The sequence below is a fragment of the Schistocerca americana genome, chromosome 4, assembly GCF_021461395.2.
Source record: "Schistocerca americana isolate TAMUIC-IGC-003095 chromosome 4, iqSchAmer2.1, whole genome shotgun sequence".
Classification (NCBI taxonomy): domain Eukaryota; kingdom Metazoa; phylum Arthropoda; class Insecta; order Orthoptera; family Acrididae; genus Schistocerca; species Schistocerca americana.
The window spans coordinates 370526716-370538598 of NC_060122.1; the positions used below are offsets into that span (position 1 = coordinate 370526716).

At 36.9% G+C, this 11883-nt stretch overlaps 1 protein-coding gene across 1 annotated transcript in view; it reads left to right on the top strand.

The window, feature by feature from the left end:
* The window catches only part of LOC124612916 (tryptophan 5-hydroxylase 1), a 270706-nt gene extending 259087 nt beyond the window's left edge, over positions 1 to 11619 (top strand). Inside the window, exons 11-12 of the mRNA XM_047141405.1 lie at positions 5116 to 5345; positions 11062 to 11619. Coding sequence (XP_046997361.1) covers positions 5116 to 5345; positions 11062 to 11323 — 492 coding nt within the window. The 3' untranslated portion in view covers positions 11324 to 11619. The remainder of the gene's footprint in view (positions 1 to 5115; positions 5346 to 11061) is intronic.
* The last annotated feature ends 264 nt before the right edge of the window (positions 11620 to 11883 follow it).

The following is an 11883-nucleotide window of genomic DNA, read 5'->3' on the forward strand; positions in this document are numbered from 1 at the left end:
TGGTGACCGCTCTTATAAAAGTGACTGATGATTTAAAACAAGTCATGGACAAACAGCACTGACTATTATGTGATTTTTAGATTTCAGCAAAGCATTTAACACTGTGGACTTTGACATTTTACTTGCTAAACTCGAAAGCCTAGCTCTTCTTCAGCTGCTGTACAATGGTTCCACTCATACATTACATAGTGTAGTGATTAGAACAAAAAGTTAACATTGGACAAATGCAGTATCAGGAGTCTTGCAAGGATCAGTATTGGGCCTGCCAGTATTCTCATTATATGTTAATGGCATCTCAACTGTTCTCTCCCACTGTAAATATCAAAACCATCAGGTCAATCCTCCTTTCCTCTTTTGACCAATTTGTTTTACTTGCTATTACACACTCTCAGTATTTGTAATTCCAAAATTCATGAGACAAGAGAAAGACAGAACCATACCATGAATAAAAATTTGGTAATGATACCCTAAAAATGTGGCTCTTTTAGATGTGTTTTAGCAGTAAATGGACCAAACTACCACGACAAAAATTTGGAGAAGTTTCAAATTGCGGTCTGAATGTCAAATTAATGTTACATACTTGTTCCATGATTTTTATCACATATATTTTCAAATATCTCACAGCATATGACAAGCCATTGTTTCTGCATCTACATATATACTCAATAAGCCACTGTGCAGTTCATGGTGGAGGGTTTTTGTCCCTATATTATCAGTTTTCTGCCATGTTCCACTTGCGTACTGAGTGAGGCAAAAGTGGCTATCTATATGTCTGTCTATATGCCCTAATCTCTCATCTTATTGTCATAACCTCTACCCAAGATATATGATGGTGGCAGCATAATGAACAAACAGTGTTCTTCGAATATAGGTTCTCTAAATCTGTAAGAAAAATAAAACATGTCAAATACAGTGATACCTCTACACCAATATTTAAAAGTCTCAATATAATGCCCTTTAATTGTTTATATAACAATGAAGCACTATTCTTCACAAAAAAGACCCTTAAAAGACAAAAAAGTCTTCAAGTATAACTGTGATTTTCACTCTTATGACACTACACAGAGGTATAATCCATATGTCAATATAGCAAGCATAAACATTTGGAGAGCACGAGTGTGTTATGCTGTATTTCGCTCTATAAGCAATTGCCATCCTGTTTGAAACAGATACCAAATTTAAATTTATTGTTTCCAAGTTTTGGAACACCATAAAATTAGTGTAACTGATCAAATATTCTTAACCATACTATTGTTTCTATCATCTTATTTGTTTTTATAGATATTATACCAACTTGCAATATGTATTGAATTATTTTTCAAAATCATAGTATGTATAAATTGTATTTACTGTATCAAACCTGACTGGTCCCAAATCACAATTTACAGGACCAATAAAGAAATACTCATGGCCATTTCAACAGCATATTTTATTTTGCATATATATGCAGTTTAATCCTTACGGTCGTATTCCAGACTCATTTCATTAAGAGACAAATACTGAAATAACTGAAATGTCAGCTTGCATGGCACTTTGTAAGCACACAGTCACAGTTTTTGTAAACTTAAAACACCATTGTAATCATCATCCTCTTAATAATAAATATAAATAATAATACTAATACTAATAATAATAATAATGATCCGCGTAAAAAAAAAAAAAAAAGACAGGATACCCCAGTCAGAATTAGAAAACATCAAACAACAAGTACAACAAATACTGGAACAAAATTATGTGCAATCAGAAGAAGAAGAAGAAAATACATTAATGGACTCAAACATCCCAGAGAAAACAAACAAAGAACAAAACGCGTCAATTAAACAATCAGAGGAAAACGAAATCTTAAGACAGCCGCCAGAACAAGCACAAATAGAACACAAAGTGACACATATATTAGATATAGAAGAGAAATTTCAGCTGACATATATAGAATACAAAGACACAAATACAGACATTAGACCAATCTTGCATAGACCACCAAATAACCCACAAGTCGAAACAACAATAACAACTATCAACACAATCATACACAACAAAATAAATGAAAATACAACTATGGAAGAGTTACAACTACTGGTTTATGTAGGAGCACTCACTACACTAAATATACACACTAGGCAGAGATCAGAACCAACCAACACACAGAAGAAACCCACAAAACCAGCATGGCAACACAGGCTACAGATCAGAATAGAAAAACTGAGAAAAGACTTCGGACAGCTAACACAATTTATAAGAAATGAAATATCAGACAAAAAACGAAAAAGGTTAGGTAAAATCTCACAACAAGAAGCAATAGAGCAATTAGATGAAAAGAAGCAGAAATTACAAGCATTGGCCAAACGACTTAGAAGGTACAAAAAAAGTGAAAATAGAAGGAAACAAAACCAAACATTCAACACAAACCAAAAGAGATTTTACCAAACAATAGATAACACACACATAAAAATAGACAATCCACCAAACATAACAGACATGGAACACTTCTGGAGCAACATATGGTCAAACCCGGTACAACATAACAGGCATGCACGGTGGATACAAGCAGAAACAGACTCATACAAGATGATACCACAAATGCCTGAAGTGATAATTTTGCAACATGAAGTCACCCGAGCAATTAATTCTACGCACAATTGGAAAGCCCCTGGAAATGATAAAATAGCAAATTTCTGGCTAAAGAAGTTCACCTCAACACATTCACATCTAACTAAATTATTTAACAGTTACATTGCAGACCCATACACATCCCCTGATACACTTACACATGGAATAACTTATCTGAAACCTAAAGATCAAGCAGACACAGCAAACCCAGCTAAATATCGCCCCATAACATGCCTACCAACAATCTACAAAATATTAACTTCAGTCATTACACAGAAATTAATGACACATACAACACTGAACAAAATTATAAATGAAGAACAAAAAGGCTGCTGCAAAGGAGCACGAGGATGTAAAGAGCAACTGATAATAGATGCAGAGGTGACATATCAAGCTAAAACTAAACAAAGGTCGCTACACTACGCATACATTGATTACGAAAAAGCTTTTGATAGTGTACCCCACTCATGGTTACTACAGATATTGGAAATATACAAAGTAGATCCTAAATTGATACAGTTTCTAAACATAGTAATGAAAAACTGGAAACCACACTTAATATCCAAACAAATTCAGATAATATCACATCACAGCCAATACAGATTAAGCGTGGAATATACCAAGGAGACTCATTAAGTCCTTTCTGGTTCTGTCTTGCTCTGGACCCACTATCCAACATGCTAATAATACAAATTATGGATATAATATTACTGGAACATACCCACACAAAATCACACATTTGCTATACATGGATGATATAAAACTACTGGCAGCAACCAATCAACAACTCAACCAATTACTAAAGATAACAGAAGTATTCAGAAATGATATAAATATGGCTTTTGGAACAGACAAATGTAAGAAAAATAGCATAGTCAAGGGAAAACACACTAAACAAGAAGATTACATATTGAATAACCACAGTGACTCCATAGAAGCGATGGAAAAAACAGATGCCTATAAATACCTAGTATACAGACAAAATATAGGAATAGATAATACAAATATTAAAGAAGAACTAAAAGAAAAATATAGACAAAGACTAACAAAAATACTGAAAACAGAATTGACAGCAAGAAACAAGACAAAAGCTATAAATACTTATGCTATACCAAATATTGACCTACTCATTTGGAGTAGTGAAATGGAATAACGCAGCCCTAGAAGCACTAAATACACTTACACGATCACAATGCCACAAATATAGAATACATCACATACATTCAGCAACAGAAAGATTCACATTAAGCAGAAAGGAAGGAGGAAGGGGATTTATCGACATAAAAAACCTACATTATGGACAGGTAGACAATTTAACAAAATTCTTTCTAGAACGAGCAGAAACTAGCAAAATACACAAAGCAATCACTCATATAAATACATCAGCTACACCACTGCAATTTCATAACCACTTCTACAACCATTTAGATCACATAACATCAACAGATACAAAGAAAGTTAATTGGAAAAAGAAAACACTACATGGCAAGCACCTGTATCATCTAACACAGCCACACATCGATCAAGACACATCCAACAGATGGCTAAGAAAAGGCAATATATACAGTGAGACAGAAGGATTCATGATTGCAATACAGGATCAAACAATAAACACCAGATATTACAGCAAGCATATTATTAAAGATCCCAATACCACAACAGATAAATGCAGACTTTGCAAACAACAAATAGAAACAGTAGACCACATCACAAGCGGATGTACAATACTAGCAAATACAGAATACCCCAGAAGACATGACAATGTAGCGAAAATAATACATCAACAACTTGCCATACAACATAAACTAATAAAACAACACGTTCCCACATACAAGTATGCACCACAAAATGTACTGGAGAAAGATGAATACAAATTATACTGGAACAGAACCATTATAACAGATAAAACAACACCACATAACAAACCTGACATCATACTCACCAATAAAAAGAAGAAATTAACACAACTAATCGAAATATCCATACCCAATACAACAAATATACAGAAGAAAACAGGAGAAAAAATTGAAAAATACATCCAACTGGCTGAGGAAGTCAAGGACATGTGGCATCAGGATAAAGTTGACATTATACCAATTATACTATTAACTACAGGAGTCATACCACACAATATCCACCAGTACATCAACACAATACAGCTACAACCAAATGTATATATACAACTACAGAAATCTGTAATTATTGATACTTGTTCAATTACCTGAAAGTTCCTAAATGCAATGTAACATATACCGTACAGGCAATGTAACATATACCGTACAGTTAAAAGGAAGTCACGCTTGATCAAGGTTCGTGTCACTTTCCATTGTTAACCAGATATAATGTCTGAGAAAGGTTTTCTCATAATAATAATAATAATAATAATAATAATAATAATAATAATAATAATCATAATAATTTTTAAGATGATGATGATAAATTTTAATTGCAGCTAATTTTTAACAATTTTTTGTTCAGAATATCAAATCAAAATTTTGTATTTTACAGCTCTACTTCTTCACAGTTGAATTTGGTTTGTGTAAGCAAGATGGTCAACTGAGAGTATATGGAGCTGGACTTTTGTCATCTGTTGCTGAGCTTCGCCATGCTGTCGCAGCAACAGATAAAATAAAACGCTTTAATCCAGATGTGACCTGTCATGAGGAGTGTATCATTACTGCATACCAGAATGCTTATTACTACACAGATTCATTCGAGGAAGCAAAGGAGAAAATGAGGTGACAATTAAAACTCAATATGTCAAATTTTTTATGAATTTATGGGTACATAAGATATGGGACAAGATAGTTACGGAATGTTACAATGGACATAAGTTTTTTGATGAGGTTATGGGTACAAATTTCACAGTTAAATTACATGAAACAATTCATAATTGTGATAAATAACACTCGTTGGACTATACTCTTAAAAGTTATTTATATACACTCCAGCACAAGAAAGAGGTGAAGAAAAGTGTACTAAAGGACGAACCCTCCCAAAGTGTACATGTGTTTCCAATATGAAACTGTACAATATACAATAAAGCACCAAAGAAACTGGTATAGGCATGAGTATTCAAATACAGAGACATGTAAATAAGCAGAATATGGCATTGCGTTCAGCAACACCTATATAAAACAACAAGTGTCTGGTACAGTTGCTAGATCAGTTACTGCTGCTACAATGGCACGTTAGCAAGATTTAAGTGAGTTTGAATGTGGTGTTAAAGTCAGCGAATGAGCGATGGGGCTCAGCATCTCTGAGGTAGCAATGAAGTGGGGATTTTCCCACATAACCATTTCACCAGCATACTGTGAACATCAGTAATCTGGTAAAACATCAATTCTGTGACATCTGTGCAGCCAGAAAAAGATCCTGCAATAACAGGACCAATGATGACTGAAGAGAACTGTTCAAAGTGACAGAAGTGTTACCCTTCTGCAAATTGCTAGAGATTTCAATGCTGGGCTGTCAAGTATCAGCATGCGAACCATTCAATGAAACATCATCGGTATGGGACGTTGGAGCCAGAGGCCCACTTGTGTATCCTTGATGACTGTATGAAACAAAACTTTACACCTCGCCTGGGCCCATCAACATCAACATTGGACTGTTGATAACTGTCAACATGTTGCCTGTTCGGACGAGTCTCATTTCAAATTGTATTGAGCAGATGGACTTGTACAGATATGGAGACAACTTCATGAATCCATTGATCCTCTGCATGTTAGCAGGGGACTGCTCAAGCTGGTGAAGGCTCTGTAACAATGTGGGGCATGTCCAGTTGAAGTGATATGGGACTGCTGATACATTTAGTTTCGACTCTGACAGGTGACACGTAGTAAGCATCCTGTCTGATCATCTGCATCCATTCATGCCCACTGTGCATTCCGACGGACTTGGACAATTCCAGCATGACAATATGACATGCCGCAAATCCAGAATTGGTACAGATTGGCTCCAGGAACACCCTTCAGAGTTTAAACACTACCAAAATCCCCAGATATGAACATTATTGAGCAAATCTGGGATGCCTTGCAACATGCTGTTCAGAAGAGATCTACATCCCCTCATACTCTTACCGGTTTATGGACAGCTCCGCAGGGTTCATGGTATCAATTCCCTCCAGCACTACTACAGACATTAGTCGCGTTCATGCCACATTGTGTTGCAGCACTTCTGCGTACTCATGAGGGCCCTACATGATATTAGGCAGGTGTATCAGTTTCTTTGGTTCTTTGGTGTAGATGGCACATATATTGTCGAAGTGACTATGTATGCAATCATACATAATGTAGTTCTTTGAAACAATATACTAAAGCCAATCCAATTGAGCAAATTTCTAATTAAGTACCATCATGAAAATGTAATTTAAGACTTCATGGTGCAAAGGCTTCGTGGTGCAATTGCCACTTAGAGATCTCAGCTGCAAAGACTGGTCTATTAAAATATATTATTTGCCCTATGTTTAATAATAATAATAATTTCCTCATGTGCATAAAAATATATGCCTCACCTTTTGCTACGAGTTTATCTTCACGTAATTACTAAAGTTTTATTTTCTATCTCGTATTGCTATTTTTATAAGATGCTATTTCTTTCAGATATACTGAAACATTATCTTCATAACAAATTTATTTTTTGTCAGGGAAGGTGGAAGGATTGGCTTCCTTAATGGAACTGAATTGTTCCTTACAAACAAATCTCTTCAAATAAATAATCTCTTCCATTCTATACCACCATTGTACCAATAAATTGTTTAAAATAATTTAAAGTAGTTTGGTGGTTTGCAATTAAAACTTGGGTCTCCACACAAGAAGTCAAGAATCATTTATGTACAGGATTGGAAAGAACAATTTGCAAAGAATAGAGTGCTACTACTCACAACATAGAAGAGGCACTGAGTTGCAGGCAGGCAAAATGGAAGTACTACAAATATTTCAGTTTCAGACAGGAAAAGGCGGAAGACTGTAGACAGTGGCTGTGTGTGTGATTTTTCTACTTCTGAAGAAGGACATTGTCTGAAAGCCGAAATATTTCTAGCATTCTTTTTCAATATTTTGACAAGACAGGTTGCTACGCACATTGTAGTTGAGATGTTGCCTTGCAGATAGACATGACAAAAAGACTGCTAAACAAGTGACCTTTCAGCCAAAAGGCCTTCTTCTAAAGTAAACACGCACACTTTCACACAAGCACCAACTCACACGCACATGGCCACTGCCGAGGCTGGACTGCAAGCAACTGCGCATTATGGGAAAATCAATTAGGGTGGTGCAGGTAAGGAGGAGGGTGGGGTGCGGAGCAGGAGGGATAGCAGGGTAGGGGTAGGGGATGGTAAAGTGCTACTTGTGGGCGCATACAGGGAAGTGGTGGGTACAGGATAGGGCAGCTATTTGCATTGGCAGATTGAGGGGCGGGGGGTGTGGGGGGAGGGGGACGGGGGGGGGGGGGGGGAAGGTAAAGAACTACTGTGAGTGCATTGGTGGAATAGAAGGCTGTGTAGTGCTATTCCATCAACACATGCACTGTCTCTTTAGTGTTCTCCTCTTCCGCTCCCACCAACCCCTAACCTCCTGACTACAGCTAATTGCCCTACGATGTCCCCAACACATCCCTGTACGCTCCAACAAGCAGCACTTTATTCTGTCCCCCACCTCTATCCTGCTATCCCTCCCCCTCCCCACTACAGCCTTCCCCTTACCCCTACCTCCATGCACAGTTGCTCAGAGTTTGGCCTTGGCAGCCAGTGGTAATGCGGGTGTGTGTTGTGCCTGTGTGAACGTGTGTATGTTGTCTAGATTGGAAGATGGTCTTTTGGCCGAAAGCTCACTTGTTTGGCAGTCTTTTTGTTGTGCCTGTCTGCCACTCAACGTCTCCACTATATGGTGAGTAGCAATCTACCCTTTTCATAATATTGTCATTATTCAATCCTGGCTTTTCCATTGTTTGATTGAGCATTATCTTTCATTACACTGTTAGCAACTCAGTGCCTCCTCAATGTGGTGAGTAGCAGCCCGTCCTTTCCACATAGATGTTTCCATCGCAGAATGGAAAAGATTAAAAAAAAAAACAACAAAAAAAAAAAAAAAAAACAGCAACTCAACAAAACTATTACATACATATATCAAGAAACTTAGAAATTAAATATGTAACCAACAGTTTTCTGGTATGCATCAGTCAGTGTTTAAGAGAATTGAAAAAAAGAAACTGTAGAACAGGAGAGTATATGCTTTTGAAATAAGTCATTGCAGGCAATGTTTTCTGTGTTGCCACAGATGATAGCAACCAGCTGACTTGACAGTTTCTTTAAGGATCATATCAGACTATAAGCAGATCAAAATGTTGTCCTCTTACTTGTTGGTTTTATATAATACAATTAACATAGCAATATTTTTACTCAACTGAGGAAATACAGGGTGATTCAAAAAGAATACCACAACTTTAAAAATGTGTATTTAATGAAAGAAACATAATATAACCTTCTGTTATACATCATTACAAAGAGTATTTAAAAAGGTTTTTTTTTCACTCAAAAACAAGTTCAGAGATGTTCAATATGGCCCCCTCCAGACACTCGAGCAATATCAACCCGATACTCCAACTCGTTCCACACTCTCTGTAGCATATCAGGTGTAACAGTTTGGATAGCTGCTGTTATTTCTCGTTTCAAATCATCAATGGTGGCTGGGAGAGGTGGCCGAAACACCATATCCTTAACATACCCCCATAAGAAAAAATTGCAGGGGGTAAGATCAGGGCTTCTTGGAGGCCAGTGATGAAGTGCTCTGTCATGGGCTGCCTGGCGGCCGATCCATCGCCTCGGGTAGTTGACGTTCAGGTTTCATAACTAACCTTTTTTGTAGGACTCTCCATACAGTTGATTGTGGAATTTGCAGCTCTCTGCTAGCTCTGCGAGTCGATTTTCCTGGGCTGCGAACAAATGCTTGCTGGATGCGTGCTACATTTTCATCACTCGTTCTCGGCCGTCCAGAACTTTTCCCTTTGCACAAACACCCATTCTCTGTAAACTGTTTATACCAATGTTTAATACACCACCTATCAGGAGGTTTAACACCATACTTCGTTCGAAATGCATGCTGAACAACTGTCGTCGATTCACTTCTGCCGTACTCAATAACACAAAAAGCTTTCTGTTGAGCGGTCGCCATCTTAGCATCAACTGACGCTGACGCCTAGTCAACAGCGCCTCAAGCGAACAAATGTACAACTAAATGAAACTTTATAGCTCCCTTAATTCGCCGACAGATAGTGCTTAGCTCTGCCTTTTGTCGTTGCAGAGTTTTAAATTCCTAAAGTTGTGGTATTCTTTTTGAATCATCCTGTACATCACAGATGATGTATTCAAAGCATAAGGTTATAAGCATATGCTAAATTAAACACATTTGGCTTTCTCTGTTGGCTTCAGTAATCTAGGTACTAACAAAGTTTGCAAAACTGGCAAAAAACAAACAATACATCCATTTTTGGGATAATTATAAAGTTATTATAGGTAATTGGAAGTCAAACAATTTTATTTACTTAACTTTGTGCTAGTCGATGTAGAAATTCTTCATTGGGTGTTCATCTACATCAGTGATTCTGCTTGCTGCAAGCAAACTGGGTTGTTGCTTGGAGATACGTATTCCAAAATGATGCTATGAACCAGGAAACAAAAAGCTTCTTTTTATCAATTTTATCTTTGTCAATGATTATTAGAGACAATAAGTACTATATTAATAATATATCATTAGAGTAATTAACTAATTAGTTTATCTAAAAACACAGATGATGTGACTTACCGAACGAAAGTGCTGGCAGGTCAATAGACACACAAACAAACACAAACATACACATGAAATTCAAGCTTTCGCAACAAACTGTTGCCTCATCAGGAAAGAGGGAAGGAGAGGGAAAGGCGAAAGGATGTGGGTTTTAAGGGAGAGGGTAAGGAGTCATTCCAATCCCAGGAGCGGAAAGACTTACCTTAGGGGGAAAAAAGGACGGGTATACACTCGCGCACACACACACATATCCATCCACACATATACAGACACAAGCAGACATATACAGAGGCAAAGAGTTTGGGCAGAGATGTCAGTCGAGGCAGAAGTGCAGCCCAATATACAGAGTGTGTCTGCGATTAGCCAAAGAAAAATGAAACACCCTCATAGTGCCAAGGGTTTCCTGAATAGCACGCACTTGCAGCAAAGTAATCCTTTCGTCTTTCCCTCTCCTTCCCTCTTTCCTGACGAAGCATCCATTGGTTGCGAAAGCTAGTATTTTGTGTGTATGTTTGTGTTTGTTTGTGTGTCTATCGACGTGCCAGCACTTTCGTTTGGTAAGTCACATCATCTTTGTTTTTAGACATGTTGTATTCTGTAAGACAGCATACTTTTCTTGCAAAGAATTCTATATCTTAACTTTTCTAATTCTTTCTTGTTGGTATTTCAGAGCATATGCTAGTCACATCCAGCGGCCATTTGGTGTCCGTTATAATCCATACACACAAAGTGTTGAAGTGTTAAGCAGTGCACAGAAGATAGCTGCACTGGTATCAGAACTCCGTGGTGACCTCTGCATTGTCAGCAATGCACTTAAGAAGATACACGAACAAGATGAAACTGTAGATGTTGAAAGTATTACAAATCTATTGCAGTCTGGCATAAACATAGAAGACAAGAAAGATGACGATATTAAAACTGAACCAAATTAAGTTACTTAATAGCTTACATGGCACATTCATAAGTCTCTGTAAATGCAAAAAAAAGCTATTTTTTTAGTTAATCTAGCATAAAAGATGTTTATTTAACACTTTTTCATTTGCTGTATAAGAAATGGTAATTTGTGTATAATTACCAAATAATTGCTCACCATTCAAGTCTGTTGCAAGAAACATGTTTGTATTAACTAGAGCATTCCCATGAACATGTCGCCCCAGAAACATTACTTACTAGCTGTATTTAGCTGAGTAAAAGTTACATGTCTTTAACTTGAGTTTTATTTCCTTACTGCAAATACTGTTTTCTCAACTACTTTGCAGTCTTTATGATCTGATACATATAGGGCCACATGGCATTTGATTGTAGATGTATGTCAGTGTATTACAATATGTATCTAAATCGTTTACAAGCTCTCAATTTTGTTTTTGTTTTTATTGTTTTATGGACATTGTTCAGTAGTGGACTGCATTCAGGCACCATGATTCAATGCTATCAATAAAAGTTCTCTCTTTTTAAGTTTCTTAATTACTTCTGCTGAAAAACTCTGTTTTCT